The following is a 23007-nucleotide window of genomic DNA, read 5'->3' on the forward strand; positions in this document are numbered from 1 at the left end:
GGTTGACATGACATGGAGGAATATCCGTTTTCAAATGTAATATTGAATTCTTGTTTCATTGTTGTAATTGCACTTTGTTATGTGGTATAGTCAAATAAGTGCGTGAAGGGCAGTCAGGGCCATCAGCATTCCAGCTACAAACAAAAGCACTCAGTGACCAGGCCTGGATTTGGATACGCTACTGTTGTGTGTGTTTTAGGTCTGTTCAAGATAGTGTCTGTCTGAATGGTAGTCATGTGGGAAGAAATTCCCCAATGGGAACAAGAAGACCTAAGTGCATTAAGAAACAGCCTTTTTCATTTTTCCTTTTGAATCTGTGACAGTTGTGAAGTGTAATTTAGCTTGTATAAGATGTGGTAAATTATGAATTGGCTGCAGTCAACAATGCATGCACAAACAAACCTCCTTACTGTGACATGAAATGAATAGTTTCTTTACATCAAGCTTCGAAAACAACTAAAGAACGAAGAAAAGGCGTGGTTGACGGGGGCCGGGGGCGAAACGTTCCAAATCCGTCTGTTTATTTTACTCATTTGCTAGGTTGAGCATTTAATATTAGCCTTACGCGACAGAGACAACTTGACATGCGTTAAGAGTCACTCATAGATGGATGTAACACAGAGAATCCGGTCACTTTTCAAAATAAAATGAAAGTACTGTATGTTTTTTTTTTCTTTCGTCTGTGCGGCCTGCCGCGGCCCTGTCTGAGGTCTAAAGCGGCTTGCGGCCCAGTACCAGTCCGCGGCCCGGTGGTTGGGGTGCCCCTGGCCTAACTGTCATTTGAATGTCTTCAGAAAACAACAATAAACACAACAAACAAGAAGTCTAGTTGCCTCAATGCAACCTATGCAGATTCCCATCACCAAGATGACTGACAGCCTGCAAAGACATAAAGAAAAAAGACCATTTTTGGCAAGCATGGTATTTTTAATTGACAGTAAGTTCAAGTAAGACTTTTGCAATTATGCCATTGGCTAACAATATATTGAGAAGAACTTGAAGTATTAGAGGAAATAATGAACCACATCAACATGGCAAATAACATAAATGATTACATTCCTGTGTCCTTCTGATTTTTTTTATACAGTAATAATCGCATTGGAGGCTAATGAAAGTGATTCAGCAGGTTATTTATTATTTTATATACTCACTCGGACTAACTGTCTCAGATGTTTTGCCAGCTGTCTGAACCCAAGGTCGATGTAATATCTTCCCGCAGCCGTAGACTCAACATGAATCTCGTGCTGGCCAAACCTTGCTCCTGTTTTACAGTGGTCTCATCTAAATTGCTGATTTCTAAGGCTGTTGAGTGCGGCGTGAGGTCAATATTTACCATTTGGATTTTTTGGGGGCAACATATATTGTTTAGTTCTTGTCTTGTATTTTAATGAAGGAACACATGTAAATATTGATGTACCTGCAAATTCACATATTTGTGGATTTTGGGGGGGGAACCCAACATTCGCTATTTGTTGAAAAACTCACCTATTCACTGTTTTTGTGCTTGGGCCAAAGCACTCAAAGTAATGCTTTGCCGCCATCTTGTGGTATCTCCGTGTTTAATGTTAAGTTAGATAACTCGCGACAGTAGGGTTCCGCCTCACTTCGCTCGCTGGAGTTGAATCGCGGAAGTTTGTACGGGACGTGGCTGCTTCATTTGCGCACTCTGGAGAAGGTGAGGGGCTTTGCTTGGTGACAACTGCAGCACTTCTGTGGGTCAAGCAATCAAAGCACCGCTGAATATTTCCACTTCCCTCCAGGGACAGCGACTGCGTCCGAGCCACAGTTTTTTCCTGCGGCTCCTTTTTTTTTCTTTTTTTTTTATTCTTTGAGGCACGTGTCCCTCAAACCTTTCCACTTTTTGCAGACAGAAAAAAAAAATGTTTGAACATTGCAATCAATTGGCCGGTAGTTGTGCTACTTTATAGCATCATACATTATAGCATAGCATACTTTGGCTAATGCTAAACACTATTGATATCTTGATACAGTTCAACAGCTGTAAACCAGTAAATACACTTCCCACCAGGTATGTCAACTTCCTCGCTCATCATTGTCCAAGCCTGCTCTCTTCTGGCTCTGTGCCGGTACTGAGAGCTGGCCGTGTTGTAGAGCGGCCAGCTCTCAGTACCGGCTACAGACCGTGATGATTATGTTTTCCTCCATTGTTGTTGAATCTCAACTCAAAACCTACCTGTCCAGGACGCTGTGTGTGAGGTTTTGGTTTTGAGTGAGGATCAGCGCTAAAAGAATATGTCATCGTGTGACACTAGAAGGCATGGTGAGTTGTCACTAACTGTTTTACGTTTGATCGTTTTATACTTATTAATGGCCTAGAATTGTTTTTCATGCAAATATTTACTGGAATTATGACTTGACTACTGCGTTGGCTTAGGTTAGTGACTTAGCCTGTAGCCTATGTGGTAATTCGTAAACCAATGTCCCCGGGTAGGTGCCGAAAAAAAACACAAACAGACAAAACTGAAATAGAAATGGGAGTGATACTTTCTGAGCTCAGATATCGTGAGGCACTTTGAGGTATTTCAGGACATACGGACATGCTTTGTGAGACCTCCTGGGATTTCCACTTAAAAAATGACACTGCAATTGATTGGTGCAAATGCTATTAAATCAGTTTAATGCAAATTGTGATTTCTTCTCATGTTCCTATAGTGAAAGTTGCTTAACCAATATCTGAATGTAGCCTCAGTTCACTAATCCCTCCCCTAGAGTATCAGACCAAAGCCACGCCCCTCTCTAAAGCACCCGAGCGCAATTCTAAAGCACGGCCATTTATGTGATAATGGAAGTGCGTAGTTGTGGTAAATAGTCACAGAGATGCAGATCAAGCTTCAAAAAAACGGCAGCCCTAGCCATACTAAGCTAGCAATAGCACTGTAAACAAGCCAACGTTAGCCATGGCTGCTACACATTGGTAGCATGACCATGAAAGTTAACGTATAGCATGAAATGGTATTGGTTCAAAGTTTTATTTTTCAGAGCGTACAATCAATTAAAAATCTAAATCTACCTGTCAAGCAGAATTGGTGTTAATTCCGCATTGCTTCTGAATCCTCTCAACTGCCTGAAATTCCGTCGCTCTGCTTCTATTTGATGGTCTTACGCCTAGTTGTTGGCAAATGGGCATTTCAAAAATTTTCCAGAGGTGGATATTCCACTATAGCTTCAGCAAAACTCCTGAAGCAGATCAACGCGTGGCCGTGGGAGTGCGACGACTATGACGGTTGTGAGTGTACGGCAAATGATTGACACATCATCAGTCACACTTTCTGCCTCTGACTGGTTGTTTTTCTTAGAGCGCAGTGGTTTCTTGCAAATCAAATAGAGGCATAATATCAGGCCAGAGGGCTGTTTTTTTGTTTTGTTCACAGATTATTTCACTAATGTATTACTGTGAGATCATGCTGATAGTTTCAACAAATATAACAAAAAGTGTTGTTGTTTTTTTTTTAGGGCGGGTTGCAACTCTATTTATTTTTGCAATTGCAGTACTGTGTGCCTGTGTGTGTCTGTATTTGTGTGTGCGTGTAGTCACATGACAGAGATCCTCCTGCTTAGGTTCCCTGTGTTTACTAACAAGAGAAGGAGGAAGAGAAGGAGGAGGAGGTCATATCGTAGTATGCTCTTCTCTAATCAACTCTCTGCTCTAGCTTGCGGTATCTAACATCAGTAATCTCAGTGGTCCGGATGGTTTTCTCTGCTTTTCAGTGGGTAAGACCTATTATATACTTTAATTTGTTAGGAAAGGTTGTAGTTTGTGTTGTATTTGTGGAATTGTGACATTGCTTATGGTTTCCAAAACTCGTTGCTGGTCGAGTCAGTGTTCGAGATGTTGTGGCTATGTTGTTTAATCTGAGATTGCCTTTCGGTTGGGGTTGTAGGGCTGAAGCAAAATTTGTACAAGCACCAGAAGTGGACGTTTCACTAAAGTTTGCCGGTTGTGTCATTCGACATCCGTCAGCGGCCTGGGCGCCGGTCCGTTATCTGTCAATCCGTCATTTTTTCAAGCCGAACCAAACTGTAATCGTCTGTCGGTCAGTCCGTCATGTTATTTTTAGAGCTGGGCATTCCGCCTATCCAACAGATCTGTCCAGATATCCGCCTATGACGGACACCCATTTTGTAGGCGATAAACAATAGATGAGAAACGTAAAAAAATAGACCGACTCAGCTGTCGGAAGAGCATTTTTTCCGTCTATGTCATTGTCTACTTTTGTGATGAGGCTTTTTGACAGCTTCTTGGTCCTAAAAGAAGACACATTTAGTCTGGCTGCGGTGAGGCTTCCAAGCCGCGGCGAGTCTTTCGTTTAAAATTTCACTCAGTGAGTGGGTGGTAGTGGAAGTTGGTCGAAGTTGGTTGACGTAAACGCTAACGGAAGCCCGTTTAAAATAATAGGTGGACCGCCCTATAGGCGATTACTCGTTGGTCCGGCCTTTAGAGGACAGCGAAAGGTTACCCAGGCTGCAGACAAAAGGCGATAAACGGACCGGGAAATTTTTGTAAAATGCCTAGCTCTGGTTATTTTAACTGCGCTTCCATCAGTAAACGTCAAAGGTCCGCCACTCCGTCAATTGTCAATCCAGGGGGAAAAAAAAAGTCCAACAGATGAAAAATCCATCCAACTATCCATCCATTGTCTGAACTGATTTCATTAAAATCGTAATGGACAATCTACATTATACGGTTTCTGCTAAAACAGCTTTACACTCACAATCACATACATTTGACATTTCACATAGCCTAACACTTATTTGCAAATCTATAGAACTGTTAAGTGGGAACCTGATGCTGCAATAACTCTTAAAATTTTTACTTTAAAGTTTTGATTACCTCAACCACAATCCCGAATGACATTGCCAAAGGTACAACCCTGGTGGATTAAAATGCTTCCTAGTCCTTTGCTTGTGCCAACCGAAATAAAGAGACCATCACAATAAATTAATGTTGTTTCTTTGACTTGTCTCATTGTCGTCTTCTTCTTCTTCTTTTTCTTCTTCTTCTTCTGTCTGTCTGTTGGCGAACAACTTTTGCTGCATTACTGCCACCTTCTGAAATTGAATGAGGCTGGCTACAAAAATACCGTTTTCTCAACGGTTTTACATTCCCAAAACAAAAATAGAAATGTAAATGTAGCTCACAAGAACTTCTCTGTAAAACTGTCTCTGTATTCAAAGCTACTTTATTATCTTTTAGTTGTTGCACTCACAGCCTGACAAACTCATGATCCTCTCTTTGGTGCATATCCCCACCTACTGTACATATACAGTCAATGCAGTCTACTCCAGTAACACAACTCGGCTGCCTAACAAACACACGAGGCAGGCGGGTCGCGTTTCCGTCTCTCCTCAGCAAAACGGGCATCCGTCAATTATAAACTGTGAGGTCCGTTGGGATTTGACCAGGTTCGCGATGATTACACTGATAGACGAAAATCCACTTTTTTCAAGAATATGTTCTATGCAAGCCCACTACTGAAAATGACATCACAAATGCTCACAACGACCAATCAACGACAAAATCCTTTTTTTTTTTTTGAAGTTCCCCATCCATCGTCTAACGTCAGCAAAACGGGCGTCCGACAGTGACGGACAGACGGTCAGAGGGAATACCCACCTCTGATAAGCACTCCACACCAAAGTGAAACTTGTGTTAAGTTAGCATGAGATATGTTTTAGTTAAAATGGGCAATCCAGATTTGCCATGGCGATGACAAAGATACTGAATTAATTTCAGTCGAAATGACTGAATATCGTTGCATTAAATAGATATCTGTTGGCGTCAAGGCTCCGACTGCTCAGTGTGCCTTCACAGTACTATCAAGACTGCCTGAATGTGCATCTGTGAGTGTGTACAGTACTTACAAAGCCGAGCAACGCATGAGCACACATCTGACGCATCTGCTAACCAGAGGCAGGGACACAGTGACCCATTGTAAAGCGGAAAATAACAAGTCATGCTAAAGGGCACACAGCTGACTGTAACGTGCACAGTCAAGCCATAAAAGCAGAAAAAGAAGCAAGTAAAACATCTTCATCTTTCAGTCGAAGTAAAAACAAAGTAAAGTTTTGAAAGGAAACTTCAAAGTGGCCTTTAGATGTCAGCGTTCATTCATTTGAATTCATTCGATTTTAAACACAGTCATTTGATATTGCTGAGAATGTCACAATAATCAGATTATACTTGTATTGCTGATGTGATTATAATTATCACTATTATTATCAGACCGTCCTTAAATTATGTTGACTGCATGCACATTAAGAATTTTTTCCAATGACTTGTGGACAGAGACAAACACCAACACTATTAAGCGGAGTGGAGCAACTTGTGTTCTTGAAATAAAAAGAAAGAACTTTGCAAGAGCAAAGCTACCACAACTGATACTTTGTGCCTGCACAGGCCCACCCAGATTGACAGAAGACTGCCCACCCAGTGAGACTCATGAAAAAAGATATACTTTTAAATTTTTGGGAAATTACCGGTATTATAAAGTTATTGAATTTTTGTTTCGTTGTGTTTTTATTGTATTGAATATTAAGAATGCCATAGTTTTGGTTGTCTAAGGCTGATCCGAACTTCATATTATTCAGTTTGTCATTTTATTTGAATATACGATGTGCCGGGACAGGAGGATTGTGCTCAGTGAGGGAAATATTCAGGCCCACCCTGATTTTTCCAGGCCCGCCCATTAGCCACGCTTTGTGCTTAACGCTGTTACTGCCCGACACAATTTCCATACATCTATTATCTGCACCACTTATCCTCACTCGGGTCGCAGGTGAACTGGAGCATATCCCAGCTGACCCTGGGTGAGTCGTACTGGACACCAAACATTTGCTGGGCACATGTAGACAGATACTCACACTCACATTCTCACTATGAACAAGTCAGACAGGTCATCAATGACCATGAGGTGTGTTTTTGGAATGCAGTAGGAAGCTGTTACCCGGAGAAAAGCCATGCAAGCACGGGGCAAAAATGCACTTACACACACACAGCCCGAATTTTAACTATCAATCTAAGAACTGTGATGTTTATGTGCTAACCAATAAGCAACCGTGCCACTGGATCACTTTCTAGATTAAAAAAAAGTGTTGATTTAACCTATGTATAAAATTGTATTGTTTCAGATTACTGTTTATCTGTCCGTCTCCATCACTACTGTTTTGGTTTACTTTGTTCACTGCGAATAAAAATTGTTTTCAGAGACAAATATATTGTATATCATACATTTAATTGTTATCTTAAAGCGGAAGTCAACCCAAACATATTTTTTTCAAGAATATGTTCCCAGCAGGCCCAATAGTTGAAACACGGCATTCTGATTAATTTTGCGTTTGTGGAATATAAATTAAGCATCAAAATGTACTCATTTTTAGCCATCTCCGGGGGTGGCCATTTTGTCTTCTGTCGACTGAAAATGACATCACAAATGCTCACCATGACCAATCACGGCTGACCTGTTTTCTGAATCTGAGCCGTGATTGGTCTTTGTGAGCATTTGGGATGTCATTTTCAGTAGTGGGCTTGCATAGAACATATTCTTGAAAAAAATATGTTTGCGTTGATTTCCCCTTTAACATGACCTAATCAGTGGCAAAAAGATATACTTCTTAACTGTATGACTGTTGTCACTTTCAGTGCAAGTATCTGTAACATTTACCATCTGACGGAGCGAGAAACGTGCTCCTCTTCCACTTGCGGCTGCTACAGATAAACAGGACTATTTAAATGGTGTTATGAAATCGTTCTGACTATTAGCACAAATACCCGTCACAAATCTAACTCAAAGATAAAACGTTTTTCTGAATTTGTGCAACCAAAATACCTGCTGTTGTTGACGACCGATTATGAGAGATGCAATGCATTCGGTTGCTGCTCACCATGTGTCTCTCTGCTGCTCTCAGGAATACTTTGACTGGCTCAGAAGAGTGACCAATTCTTCCTCTGACTCATCAACATGGGATCATCAACACTTGGAAAGGCAGCTTCTCTTGATGCCCTCTTAAACGAATGCATACATGCATTTGGTGAGTGATGAACACAATTATAATGCAAGCTGCAATGTCTACAAACACACATGTAAACTTCAGTTTGGGAGCAACACAAAGGAACAATTCACACTATTGCTATTCATGTTTGTTTGATATTTGTTTGTATTACAAGAGATGTATGAACCGGAATCTTATTCATTACTGTATTTAAAAACAAGTCAGCAAAGAAGAAACATAAACTCATAAATTAAAATGTAAAAAAAAAAAAAAACATATTGGTGCAGCATAAAGTGGGTTACACGGTGGTTGACTGAATAGCACGTCCACCTTAAAGTTCAGAAGTCGTGGGTTCAAACTTTGGCCTTCCTGTGTGGAGTTTACATGTTCTCCCCATGCCTGTGTGTGTTTTGTCCACTTTCCTCCCACATTCCAAAAACACACTTGATAGTTTAATTTCAGACTCATTGTCCTTTGGTATGAACTGGCCAATCATAAACTTTACGCTGTATGCATTGGATGAAGTTCAGTGTCAACAGAACAGTGAATATGGGAGCAGGCATTTTTTATAGCAAGCAAAGAAACAAAACACAACCGCTTGCCCAGTATTCAGTATTGCTCAGTATGTTAGTCCATATCAGGCTACTGTTAAAATAGCACCGCTTATACAAGCTCAAGTTTCAACGGTGAGGAGAAAACATTCAGATATTCATGTTACCCGATTGTGGTTTGCCTACATCATATCCAAACAGACAATACAAACAACTCCCTGACGCAATCCACTCACTTGTCGTTTGTGTTTGTTACTTATGTGAATAGATGACAACGGAGAGCTGCAGGCCAACCTGCCTCGCATGCTTCTGCTGATGCATCGCTGGTATGTTTCATCTTCGGAACTGGCTGGAAAACTGCTGATGATATATCCCTCATAATACATACAGAATGTAGAAACTGTGGCATCTCATACTTGCCGATGGAGCAAAATATTAGAAACAGCTCGCAGTATGATACAGAGCTATTTTAACATCTCTGCAAACTACAACCACATCAAGCTTACCTCGCTGACAGTGTCAACAAAAACAGACCATTAATATCTGTGACTTCAGATTTTTGTTGTTCTTGTTTTATCTATCTCTTATTTGCATATTGTCGCTTGTCCTGTGAAAAACACTTATCTCCAATTTTGTAAACTTTTTTAATTTTCACACTAATGCGATGTCTGTATACGCGGAAACACTGTTCGTGTAAAAATAAGAAAATGAAAAAAAATAGAAATAGAAAGTGTTTTTCACATGACATCGACGATATACACTTACAAAATAACTGAAAGTTAATGACTATATTTTTGGCTGTGTGTTGCGGATCTTGAGACTGTTTGAGGACCTAAGCTTTCTGAGTGTGAGAAGTTGTTACGATTCAAGACGTCCTGTGCCGGATGTAGCAAAGCAGCCCCAGTACATAAAAGACATAGGACTGATATGCTTTGCCAAAGAGTTCCACTTTTGTCCCATCTCTCACAGAAGCTTTGTGGCTGCTATTAACATGGGAAAATCAATGTTTGAAAATACATCTTTACTAGTAATTTTGGTGTTTGATGCCCACTTCTTGTATTGATCTGAGTGAGAGTAACAGAGTTCCTGAAATTGTGTTGTTCATGTTAGTTGGTGTCTCAGATGAATGAATGAAAAAAAAATGATGAAACTTATTTATGAATGTGTTTAGCATTTTACCGTTTGGCACTGTTTATCTATTTTTTCAACTCAAAAATTGCCCTTAACTCAATTCTACGTACCGTGACTGCAACAATGATGACTGCCAGAAAACAAGATTGAAGATTTGTTACTTAATGAGGTAAGGCCCTTGCATGCGCATGTCCATTGCACGTCGCTTCACATTTTCTCTTACACCTGCAAACCAGTTAATTTCTGCTCAAACTTGTTTTCATGCAATTACATTTCATGGATCATCACAAGGTCACAGATGTGTCGTATCATATTATCATATCATAGCAGTTGCCTGTTGCTGCGCAAATGTAAGTGCTTGATTTTGTGTCCAGGTACTGGATAGGGACATTCCCTGCAGAGTTCAACCTGGACTTGGGTCTGATTCGGATAACAGAGGAGTTCCGAGAAGTCGCTGAACGGCTCAGCTGTGAGGAGCATTTCAAACTTATTGACATCTCCACCATGTAAGAAATAACGCTTTTTCATTTGGCTTTGTTCCACTGTAAAATTCTGTATTGACTATTTTCCTTTGACTGAAGCGGATCAAATCAATCAATCGATCAATCAATCAATCAATAAGGAATTTTGCTGAATGAGCTTCCTTCTATTTAATGCACACCTTGGTCTCTATTTTGGTAGACTGGCGCTCGTGCGCTCGGTTTAAAAACGTGCGTAACTTCATTTTGGTGCCAGCGCAAGTCTAGTCTGTCAAGTTTGGAGCCGTGTTACGCCTGACTGGGTGTGCCGGTGCACAAAGCAGCCTCGCCTCTGACGCATCTGGTAATTTGGTGTCAAAAAGTAGTCTACACTCCACATAAAAATGGCATCTTCATTTTTTGTGCCGGGGCAATTGTCTAGTTTAACGTGTTTGTGAATTTGGTAGACGTCTTTCTCGGTGTTACTTCCGAAGAGTATTCAGCGGCCTGACACCAATGCCGTAAAGCATGCCAAGGCAGTAAAAAATAATCAAAAAAAACTCTGTCATTGTCAAACTACCTCTGGACCTAACTAAACATACACAATCATCATAAACTTCTTTGGCCTCATATTTTTGGAAAAATAATCCACTTTTAATTGCTTATGCATTGTGGGCCAGTGGCAAATGCAAAAGGACCATTCAAACTATTATCACTGCTACATTTGTACATGTAGTTTAGTTTTTAATTGTGCTTATTGTTTCCGGTGGTGTACAATAACAACAATAAGCAAGATGTTTGACATGTGAACCTTTCAGTTCTTGTTTACAATTTACTGTCACACACACACACACACACCAGCACCAACACCTGTTTCTAAGACGGTGTTGTAAATGATTCTTACAGTCCTTCATATGACTGGATGCGTAAATTGACGCAGCGTAAAAAGCAGGTGAAGAAAGGCAAAGCTTCGCTGTTATTTGACCACCTTGAACCCATGGAGCTGGCGGAACATCTGACTTTTTTGGAATTTAAATCCATCAGGAGGATATCGGTATGTGCATTTTTTTTTTCTTGATTGCTCTTCTTTTTCCCACAGTGTGTCTTATATTGGCAAGAGATGAAAAGGAACAAGGTCAATGACGGGCGACCTCAGCCTCTAAAATACTGTAGGTCTCGGAAGATGGTTAGCAACTATTCTTGCTAAGGAAAGTAAGGTTGGAAATCAGGGGTGTTGGTGTAATGTTTCTGGGTCTAGAGACCAGGCCTCTTGAGGATGGGTGTAACAATATTTGGGATTTTGTGGAGGTGATACGCACTTTATTTGTTAAGAGCTCACAATTAATGTCCATAAAACCCATTATATTAGGACAATCGGTTTGGTATTTTCACAGGTGAAAGTGGAGATGAGTAAGGATGTGCATATGGGATGTCCCCCATTGTAAGCCATGTCCTTCCAAACTCTGACTAAAACACTTCATCTTTTACATCAGAATCGTGAAAATGTGCGCTACAAATTACACTTGTCTTGCTAAGTCCATCCCAGTTTGTGCGAGTCAGTTTCACTGGAGAGGTCCCTAGTTTCCTCACTTTCTCATCCTTCTGGAATTGATGCAGACTGAGACTTTCTTTCAACGTGTTGTGACACCCAGCCACAATGCATCTGCTAGGCACATTTGCTTGAATATTTCAAATTTGTTCAAAAACAACAGAACAACAGAGCAAGCTGCCGTCGTCCTTTCACTGACATCTTCAGGCTGATGTGTCGATCAAGCAGTCTCTGCTCAATTTTTGAGTGTCTCAAAATGTGCTGAAAGCCGTCACAAAAAAAAAACAACCTTACATCACTTCTGAGTTTTTCAAGGGAGGTGGGGTGGAGGGATTTTAGTGCTGACATAATTTTTACAGACAGACCTATCAGACCTGTAAGTGCCAATGTACAGCCCAGTCACTGGTCAGTGTAATGATGGAGAACAGCTTCCTTTGGTTGCTTTGCTGGTCGCTTGAGGTTTGAGTAGTACTGTCGTTTTGTGTGTGAAAGGGCTTTTTCCCTCTGTGTTTTTACCTGGTCATGGAAAGCCCCCAGGTGGAGAGCGAGGTCAGACCTTCTATAAGGTTGCTCCAATTTCTGCACAGATGTCCCCTGGCACATAATTCAATTGACTGATCGATTGTAAAGGACTCTGCCTCAGTTTGCATCTATGAGATGTAATTGCCTGCTTGTAGTTTTGCTGTGACTCTAAATTGCATGACTTTAGGGGCTTTTGACTTTGGAGCTACCACTGCACCTTTCTTTAAAAGAAACATGAAATAGATTACCATTCCTGTTTGAAGGGGTAACATTGTAAAATAACCTTGAGTCTTGCATTCTAGTAACCATTACTAATTAATTACCTTTCATGAATTCAAATCCCTTCCCTGTACTTCTATTCTGTCTCCAGTTCCCTGATTATAAGAGCTATGTGATCCACGGTTGCTTGGTGGACAATCCAACATTGGAACGCTCCATTGCTCTGTTTAATGGCGTTTCACAGTGGGTCCAACTTATGGTGTTGAGCAAGCTGACACCTCCTACCAGGGCAGAGGTTATCACCAAATACATCCATGTGGCTCAGGTAAGATTACACAGAATAGTGGCAGTCATTTACCAGCTTGACTTCAACCACATAGTACACAATTTGACATCACGGGTTGCTCATGAAAATATTTGTCCCGTTTTTGCTTCACTGAAGTGGCGACATGAAGGGGCTTGGGCACTCGCACGCTTGGTCGGAAAACGGGCGCAACTTCATTTAGTCTACCGTATTTTGGGCCATGTTGCACCTGTCTGGGCGTTCCGGTGCACAGACCTGCCTTACCCCACACGTATCCGACCATCATGATTTTAATGCAAACGAGGCATGGCGTGACGATTAGCCGGGACTTGGTTACTTTCCACAATGCCGCAAAACGGCGCAAATGTTGTGCAAAGTCTATGAAAATACCAAAGAAAGAAAACTCCACCTATGCACACAATTGGAACGCGCGTAGGTGGAGTATCTATCCTTTGCAAATGGATGCAATGTTTATTTACATTCAGTTTTATTAAATTAATTCAAATTTTATTTGTAAACAGTGCTGCAAATTCACAACAAATTTTAATGCAAGGTACCTTCCATTTGGGAGCATGTCAAGCCTCACATTCCACACATACAGTAGCTGTAAATAATTGAGAAATGTCAATCTAATGGCTACATTTTAGGAGCACAAGCTCATGAAACTGAAGATTCAGAAGATACTTTATGTCCAACAATACAAAATGCCTATCTTGGACAGCTCCTCACACGAAGAAGTTGCAGTAAACTAAAAGCGACATTGAAGGACTGCCCGCAAGACTTCCTTTTCCTGTGGGTGTAACAAACCTTCTTTGACCAATTCATCCAACCCTATGCTCAACGGGCAATGCCACGATGTACAAAATCAATATTTGCAGCTACTTCTATGTGGTGAAATGTGACGGTGCTGCATGATGCCTTACACGAGCTGTCAGCTTCACTTCACAACCAATCATGGCTCAGCTTCAGAAAACACGTGAACTGTGATTGGTTGCTACCTGAGCAACTGTGTTGTCATTTTCAGTTGACAGAAAGTGGCAAAATGGCCGCCTCTCGAGAGGGCTAATAACGGGGGGATTTTGTTGCTTGACTCATATTCCACAAACACATTAATCAGAATGCCATGTTTAGACTAGTGGAGGCACATATTGTAAAGAACATTTTTGGGTTGACTTCCCCTTCCCAAGACGTCCACAGTGACAGGTCTGAATGACTGTCGGTCAGTTAGCCCTCATTCCAAAAGTCATGAAGTGCTTTGTGAAACTGATCATGGCACAGATCAGATACTCCAACGATGTCATTGTGGACCCTCACCAGTATGCCTACAGGAAGAACCACTCCACGGATGATGCTGTCTAGAAAGTAGGCACTCTCCCGCTGCCTGCTTTTCCTAGATTTCTCCTCCACCTTCAACGGCATCATCCCAGAGAACCTGTTGCAAAAGCTGAACATTCTTGGGCTAAGTCCATCACTAGGGAACTGGGTCCTGGACTCCGTGACCAACAGATCACAGACTGTCAGCATCCACAACACCATCTCCTCCTCCATCACCCTCAGCAGGGCTGTGTACTGAGGCCCCTCCTGTTTACACCACTGAACTAAAAGTGCTCTGCAGAACTCCCGAGCTCTCATATAGTGAAGTTTGCAGACGACACAGTGGTAGACGGATACATCACAAAAAAGATGAATCTGTGTATAGAGAGGAAGTTGGACATCTCGTGGACTGCTGCAAAGTTGACAACCTTTGCATCAGTGTGAATAAGATCAAGAAGATGGTGATGGACTTCAGCAAAGACAGACACCCCCTCACCCCCCTGCACATTGGAGTAGGAGCAGTGAAAGTGGTCTCCAGCTACAGGTACCTTGAGATCCACCTTTCCGAGGATCAAACCTAGAGCCGAAACACTTCCTGTCTTCTGAAAAAGGCTCACCAAAATCTCTACTTTCTCCGGAAGCTGCGACGTGTCGGACTGGGGAGCTGTGTCTGGACGCGTTTCTACAGATGTGTGGTGGAAACTGGAAAGTGTCCTCAGCACCAGCATCACAGCGTGGCACAGCAGCTGCAGAAAGGATGGTAAAGGCTAGTCACAAGATTGTGGGCAACAGCCACCCCACGGACTATCCAGAGCAGTACAGCAGACAGAGGAACAGCTTCTGTACGCAAGCTTTCACTGTTAAACTCAAACAGTGCTCTGTAGCACCGACATCAGCCCCCCTATGCCTACTCTTCCCTGCACATTGAACACGTTCTTCTTGAACACTCGATTCTTCTTTGTCAAGTACAAAAATACCTTGTAAAGGTGTGCAATTCAAGCGTCTTGCATTTTCATTCTGCTGCATCCACACCTTTGCTGCATTGTGTCTTTGGACACGTTCAAACCGTGAATAAGCATCTCCCTTATCGCTTTATCATATTTATTTAGTCTTATTTTCTTGTTCAATTTTTAAGTTCCCAAGTCTTGGGACTTACTAGGCTGACCTAGGACCTCAGGTATCAGATTTTGTGCCATATCATGTGGAAATGTGTGTTGATATGACAATAAAATTCCTTCAATCCTTGGTTTGTCAATGCCATTTGTTCAATAAAGGCTTGATTTTAATAGTGAAGATCCATCCATACACATGCTAATTTCGACAAATCATCGTGTTCCGTCAGAAACTTCTCCAGCTGCAAAACTTCAACACTTTAATGGCAGTGGTGGGAGGGCTGAGTCACAGCTCCATTTCTCGTCTGAAGGAGACGCAATCTTATCTCTCTGCGGAGGTAGTTAAGGTAAGTCAATACAAACCTGATAGTATGTATTTGCATCCGTCTATTTCTTTTGCAAGGCACCTGTAAAGTGGGAAAAATGTCTCGTCCACAACAAGTATCCATCACAGGTGTTTTGCAATATTATTATTAATACATTTTTTTCAACATATAAAACAACACCATTGACAACAGAGTGGGACATTAACAATAGTGATAATTGTGACCAACCTGCAGCACCACTAACGTGTTCTTTGTGCAAACTGTCTGAAACCAAACACAGATGTGGCGTGAGATGACCGAACTGGTCTCTTCCAACAATAACTACTCCAACTACCGCAAGGCCTTCGGTGAGTGTCAAGGCTTTAAAATCCCCATCCTGGGCGTGCACCTGAAGGACCTCATAGCCATGCATGTGGTCTTCCCTGACTGGGTGGAAGACAGCAATAAGGTGAACCTAGTGAAGATGCAGCAGCTCTACATGACTTTCAACGAGCTGGTGTCGTTGCAGTGCGCCGTGGCCCAAGTGGAGCCCAATATGGACCTGATCTACTTGCTAACGGTGAGGCAAGAATATTTCAAACAGAAGGAGTGTTGGAATTTTGTACTGCATGTTGGCAACTTGGGCTCCATATTACAGTAAACTGTATCTCATCACAAGTATTGCATACTTTTGAAGAAAAATCGACTGTGGCTTTTTAACAAATGCTAATCAGACAAAACCTTTTCAGCTTTCTTTAGATCTTTACTACACTGAGGATGAAATTTATGAATTGTCATTGCTACGGGAACCACGTAATCCAAAATCACTGGTAAGTTTCCTTCTGAAGCATCATCTGTCTAAAGCATTACTTCTCAAATAGGGGGGCAGGCCCCTCTGGGGGCGTGTGTGACCTTTGGGAACATATTTTTTCCCGAATTAGCATTAAGTGTATTTGCACATCCACTACAGTAGGTGGCAGTGGCGCTCTTATTTACAGAGTGTGCACAAGGAGTATTAGTTACTGCGCAGGCATTTACTTAAAACAAATGTATAGACAAATGATAAAATGTATAGTCGCGGTGGGGAGATGGGGGGTGCAGAATATTTTATTCTTCCACGGGGGGGGGGGGTGCATACAAAAAAAACAATTGAGAATCACTGGTCTAAAGGCTTCAACAAAAATGTTAACTCTAGAAATCTCCATTCCAAGATATATTTTTTTAATATAGCAACTTCTTAAACCTCCCACTGAGCAGCGAAGGTTTGCGAAGGTTTGCGAAGGTTTGCGAAGGTTTGCGAATGTTTGCGAGAGTGGCGGATGTTGAGTTTTCGGCAGGGTTTGTGCATTTGCCAGACGTTCGCTAACAGTTTTAATAGTCGCAAGCAGGTCGTAAATCTTGTCGCAAGGAAATTTTGAACACTTTCAAGATTTGACAAATAATTTTACACTTGTAGCCCTGTTTGATGGTCTTCCGGAGCTGCAAGTAGAAGTTGAGGAAAATAATATCCATGTATCTTGTCACAAGGCAAAAATTGAATGCAATTGTTCCATTGTATTGTAATGGTAGCAAACTACCATTTGAACCATTTGTGGACGTGTTCTCTTCCAGCCTACATCTCCCACGACTCCCAACAAGCCGCTTGTACCGCTGGACTGGGCCTCAGGTATCACGACCAAACCAGACCCCACTGTGGTCAATAAGCACATCAGGAAAGTGGTTGATGTGAGTACTCAAATGCTTATTCTTACTTTTACAGATGAAGGTGAGAGTGGAACATTTGTGCTGTTACTTTCTTTCTTCTTTGGCTTCCAACAGTCAGTGTTCAGGAACTACGACCCTGACCGTGATGGTTATATTTCTCAAGAAGATTTTGAAAATATTGCTGCTAACTTTCCCTTCCTGGACTCTTTCTGCGTTTTGGACAAAGATCAGTGAGTGCGATACTAAAAATGACCTCTTGAGTATCCGTTTTGTGAGGGAATCTGCAATTCATAGAACCTTTGCTTTAACAAGATGTACCAAGGTTAAAAGCACACATATTTCGATACTTAAACATTGCTAGATGGAGCCATACTGGCCCAGTGAGTGTACTGTAAAATGCGAGTTGAATAACCGAAAGCTGATTTCTATAAATGACCCACTCCCACTCCCATCCTTGATTTTTTTTTTTTTTCTTGTCGTCTTCACTTCCCTGTCACAGAGATGGCTTGATCAGTAAGGACGAAATGATAGCGTATTTCCTTCGAGCAAACCCGCTGCTGCAGTGTAAAATGGGTCCAGGATTCCTGCATAACTTCCAGGAAATGACATATCTGAAGCCCACCTTCTGTGAACACTGTGCTGGATTTGTATGTATATCTTAAGTCTGCAGTCTGCATGCATCTCCTTGGTGTTAGCATTTGACAATGTACATGCAAATACAAGCGCTGAACAGTGTGGAAAACGTCTCTGATGATGCCTCAATATCATTGGTTGAGATTCTGTGCTTGAAAGCAAAGTTATGAAGGACAAACTGTTGTTTGTTGCTTTGTGCTTCCATTCGCCATGAATCTTACATCTCATCAAATCTCATCTTCTCCTTGCAGCTCTGGGGGATCATCAAGCAGGGCTACAAGTGTAAAGGTATGGTTTAAGTGTCCAATTTTGACTTGTTCATGTTCACAGTTGAGTTGGAGCCCATCCCAGCTGACTTTGAAAGAAAGGTGGAATACACCATTGCTGATAGTAATAATAATGGAGGGCGTCAATTTTTAAAAAAGGCTTAACTAAGCATGGCCGGAGGTGTATTTTAGTCCGGCCCACTATCGGCCCTCGCGCGTGTGACGTACTCGCGAGGTGGCCAAAATTCATGTCAGCCTACTCCGTGAAAGGCCTCTTTTCAGGCTTCTTTCTACTCCCGCGTCGGTGCGAGCGACAACTGCCGTTATATGGATTGTGGCGTTGTCCTACGACCCCCAAACAACCCCCCCACCCCCACCCCCTCTTGTAATGGTCTGCCCCAGTTGCAGGTGGGAGGCGCGGGTTACGTGGAAATACAAACACGCTTGAGCGCACGTTGCTGTCTCACATGTTGCGATGACAGTTTCCCACACGGAGACAGATGCACCACGCAGCTCGTTGCTGCAAAGTAAGCATAAGCAAGCTACTCAACCACGTTCCCCCTTAGCCGCCACCTTCCAGATCGTTTTCGCAATAAAATTAAATACATTAAATGCAAAACAACTTGTGTCCACGAGTATATTGCTGACTCAACTCAACTGACGTTGGCACATCAAAGTGGAGTTCATGCACTTCTTCTGGCGTTCACTACCTCCGGAAATACGACATAGCAAACTTGCTGTGTATAGGGCTTTGCTGGAATGCTTTTATTTTGAAGGCTGGGACGGAGAGGAAGTGTGCAAAATAAATAACTTGAGTACGATTTATGGCTGGCTGTTGGACCCAAATAATTATACAATACGACAAATCCAGCCCGGGGCTCGCGATGCAAGTAAGCACACGCACGTTGGCTATGTACTACTGGCGCATTTGAAGCGTGTCCACAGCGAGTTCGAATTGTAAATTAGCCAGAAAATGATCTTTACAAAGCCTCTGCTGTTAGAGCATTTCTCCCGCGACGACGTCAATCATGGATGCCTTTTTTTTTTTTTTTTTTTTTTTTTTGGTCGGAGGGGGCCGACAATGTTTATGAATATGGCCGGTGGGTGACGGCCGGAAGGGTACCCAAGTCAAGGGTGGTTGGGTCGCGGCCGGACGGGCAAAAAATGGTCAAGTGCCCAGCTCTGGTTTTCAACTACCTTTAGCAAAGACCCACTTTTGTGTAGGAACTCCTGCTGTTGCGCATGGACTTCATCAACGTGTATTTCAATTTTGACTTCACAGACTGCGGCGTCAATTGCCATAAACAATGTCGGGAGCTTCTGGTTTTGGCTTGCAGAAAGCTGCTGCGCTCTGGTTCCCTTGGCTGTGTGACAGCTGACAGACTGACACACAGGTCGTTGCCCAGCAGCCCTGCACTGAACACCTGTAATGGTCAGTTATATTTTCTGTGTTGAGCCCATTGAAAAACGACATGTTACATTTTATATTTACAAATACCAACCCTTTTCCTACCAGACAAGGACGAGGTATTTGAGTTCCCCACTGTCACATCAGCAAGTCCTATTCGGGATACAAAAAGCATCACCCTGATGACTGGCTCAGCCCAGAGGATCTCGGTCCGCTTACAAAGGGCCACTATCAGCCAGGCAACCCAGACTGAACCTCTGTGGTCAGAAAATAGCTGGGGGATCACAGACAGCGGATCCCACACCTTCCCCAAAACCAAATACCGCACTCAGAGAGAGACCTGTAAAAATAAAGCTTTTGCCTCATGGGAAAACCAGGACAACAGGCCACGGCAGACGGATTTGCTTCAGTGCAACGGTCCCGCTCTGGAGAAGACGGGTGTCCTTGGAGAACTTGTGCAGATGACAGATCGCAGGATCACACGCAGAGCGAAGGTAAGACCAGTGGTGGATTAAGAATTTTAGCTAACAGGAGCATCTTTTCGAAACAATTTGTGTGAAGTTGGGTCTTTGACGCAAAGTTGAAAGATTTTCATGTGCATAACGAATGCACAAATGCGTGTCCTTATTCGGGTTGTGGGTGAGCTGGAGACGATATCAGCAGATTTTGGGCAGGAGGTGTATGTCTTTCACCTGAAGTCAGCTGGGATAGGCTCCAACTCCCCCAGCACATTACAGAAAATGGATGGATGGAACCCTCCTTTGCGACTTCATTTACTGTGACTGGAACATACTCAGCCTCATCTCAGACACTGGACCTTATTTGATGATAGTTTAGTAACAGCATCATAAAGCATGCTCCTGTAAAGAGATTCCAAGTCAAAGGCCGAAACAATGTATGGTTTAAAAGGTGTGCCACCAGGAATTATCACTTAGAGACCCCGTGGGAAAATAACTCACTTTGGGCCCCATACCACCATGTCTTTGCCACAAGTTGAAAAGATTTTTTTGGGCCCCCTACCAGTTATGAGCCCTTGGAATCGTCATTATTTCTCATCACTATCAACAAAATGCCAGTCTTAGTCAAGATCATCATTTGGGGCCCCCGTGGGAAAACAACTCACTTTGGGCCCTATACCACCATGTCTTTGCCACAAATTGAAAATATTTTTTGGGGCCCTACCAGTTATGGGCCCTTGGAATCGTCATTATTTCTCATCACTATCAACAAAATGCCAGTCTTAGTCAAGATCATCATTTGGGGCCCCCGTGGGAAAATAACTCACTTTGGGCCCCATACCACCATGTCTTTGCCACAAAATGAAAGTATATTTTTGGGCCCCTACCAGTTATGGGCCCTTGGAATCCAGTCTTAGTCAAGATTTTAGAATCTTTGAAAACAGTACAATTTCTTCTTGTTTTGATGATTGTGGTCCCACAATCCCAGTGGCCGACCATACAGGCAGTCAGCTACATATTTTCTTTGCGAACACAGTGTGCTAGTAAGTGTAAATATTGTTATTAGTTTACGAGACTAGAAGGTTTAAGTGGAGTTTGACAATTTGTAGCAATGGAGAAATACACTGACATTTAGACAGGCAGACGAGTGCGCGTTTGATTGGGGATTTGGATCCTTATAAAATTCAACAGGAAGACTGGATCACTGACCCCAAAGTACTGTCCAACATGTCCTGCATTTCAGGCCTTGTTGTTGTGCTCTTCCAATAGCATTGCCAGTTCGGTTGGTGGAGTTCTCAATGATGCTGTTAGCAGTTATACTATTGATTATTGATGGGAAAGGTTACTTCTGATGTTTAGGAATACTATGTTTTATATATTTGTTTATTATTATGTTTTAGCTTTTAGAATTTAGAATTGTAAATGGATTTATCAAACATGATACAAATCAAAACTCATATGTGGAAGTTGTTTTTCAAAAAACTTTTTTTGTTGTTTGTTCAAAAGGACCAATAAAGGTTCCATTTTCAAAGAATTGATTTTCTGTTAACAATTCCATGCTTCAGGCTTTATAGTGTATAGGATGAAAAAGATTTGCAAATCCGTGGATTCTGTTTTAATTGCCATATTACACAACGTCCCAAATTGATTGGGATTAGGGTCTTTAGTATTTTCATTAACATCAACACATTTCATGAAAAAGATGGTCAGTGATCTTTTTTTGTTTTGTTTTATTAATTTGCTTTTTGCAAGGTACACTTAACATTTTTAGTTGTGGCAGAGTATCCCTAATCCCCAGATTTGTCTATGAATTGAGGGATAGGCATGTAGTGGAAATATTAAAGTTCCTGATCCAAATATTCTTCCCTTTCAGGACAGCTGACTTGGTAACAGATGTGTAAAACGCCAGTCCCAGGGGTCCAAAAATCCCCTTGTGGCTGGTACCAGGAAGTTCTTCTGTCTGGGAAGGTGCATGGCTCTTTGATGTCCCCATTTCATTGGGTGGGTGTCATCGTGTCCTCTCCGGGCTCCAGCAAGGACAGCGAAACATGCTCAAGCCCGGTTTGTTTAACAACATGTGATCTGTAACAAACCTCTAAGGAGAAGCACAGTGGACGGGAGAGTGGTCCGTCTCTGTGTTACACAAGAAACTGCTCTTCAAGCCTCAGGACCACGGGATGATGGACTTTATTGCATGGGAGCTTTCTCCAGAAGACGCAATAATGTCAGTACAAGAGCAAACCATTTTTACGAGACATTTTGCGGTTAATGGTGGTCATTTCTTTTATCGCGCCAACTTGAATTCAATCTCAGAAACTGTGAGTTTGGGATGAAATTTTGGAAAGAGACAATAGCTACTTGCAAGTGAATTGTGAAGTTACAATAAAAGGGAAAGTCAAGATAAAAGATGAATGAATTTTTTAGCAGGGAAAAAGTCTGCGATGGAATCGAACAAGAAAAATATGTTACTTTCATTATTTAAGTGTAAATATGTGCATTTGGCAACTCCAAGTGTCCAAGTGTTTAAACTCATGTCATTATCAATTTAAAAATGTGTTTAGTGATGTGCAGATGGTGAAAATATGCATGTAACATCAACTGGAAAATATCGAATAAAACCTAGTTTTTGTAGTAGTAGTCATTTTAGAGTGTAATGGTTCATTACTTTAAGAGGGAGGTACAGCTAACATTTTTGGTGACATCACCACACAAGGGAAGTCTGGGCTTCCCTGCTGAAGCTACTGCCTCCGCGACCTGGCCCGGATAAACGGCAGATAATGGATGGATGGATGGACAAAAGTGTACATAGGCCAATCAAAAGTAGACACCATGTTGAGTACTGTTAATCCGTACAAATTATTTTTATTTTATTTGCGGCCCATCTACATAAAAATAAAACGGTGATTTTTCTGATTAACCATCACCATCACGTCCATCAGAGCCTTGGCCGCAGAGCGCAGATCGTGGCTCAACCTCAACATTCACAAGGGGATCTGACCCCTCTCTCAGTTGACTCCGCCGGTCGCCCATTTAATTGTTAAAAAAATTAAAGTGACGTCTCAT

At 42.0% G+C, this 23007-nt stretch overlaps 1 protein-coding gene across 5 annotated transcripts in view; it reads left to right on the forward strand.

Moving 5' to 3' along the window:
* The window catches only part of rasgrp3 (RAS guanyl releasing protein 3 (calcium and DAG-regulated)), a 27777-nt gene extending 5192 nt beyond the window's left edge, over positions 1 to 22585 (forward strand). For 3 of the 5 annotated variants that reach the window (XM_086045838.1, XM_086045839.1, XM_086045835.1), the window contains exons 2-17: positions 7927 to 8049; positions 8830 to 8929; positions 9799 to 9861; positions 10067 to 10198; positions 11057 to 11204; positions 12592 to 12765; positions 15401 to 15517; positions 15777 to 16055; positions 16225 to 16305; positions 17087 to 17200; positions 17294 to 17409; positions 17679 to 17826; positions 18064 to 18100; positions 19361 to 19510; positions 19595 to 19980; positions 21818 to 22585. In XM_086045838.1, the coding sequence (XP_085901964.1) occupies positions 7980 to 8049; positions 8830 to 8929; positions 9799 to 9861; positions 10067 to 10198; positions 11057 to 11204; positions 12592 to 12765; positions 15401 to 15517; positions 15777 to 16055; positions 16225 to 16305; positions 17087 to 17200; positions 17294 to 17409; positions 17679 to 17826; positions 18064 to 18100; positions 19361 to 19510; positions 19595 to 19980; positions 21818 to 21826 (2124 nt within the window). In that variant the 5' untranslated portion in view covers positions 7927 to 7979 and the 3' untranslated portion in view covers positions 21827 to 22585. Of the gene's footprint in view, positions 1 to 3616; positions 3733 to 7926; positions 8050 to 8829; positions 8930 to 9798; positions 9862 to 10066; positions 10199 to 11056; positions 11205 to 12591; positions 12766 to 15400; positions 15518 to 15776; positions 16056 to 16224; positions 16306 to 17086; positions 17201 to 17234; positions 17410 to 17678; positions 17827 to 18063; positions 18101 to 19360; positions 19511 to 19594; positions 19981 to 21817 lie in introns of those variants that run through there. The other 2 variants (XM_086045837.1, XM_086045840.1) reach the window with 2 other exon arrangements.
* Positions 22586 to 23007: the final 422 nt, after the last annotated feature.

Source organism: Filicampus tigris, chromosome 11 (genome assembly GCF_054856515.1).
Source record: "Filicampus tigris isolate MCC_2025a chromosome 11, RoL_Ftig_1.0, whole genome shotgun sequence".
NCBI classification, from domain to species: domain Eukaryota; kingdom Metazoa; phylum Chordata; class Actinopteri; order Syngnathiformes; family Syngnathidae; genus Filicampus; species Filicampus tigris.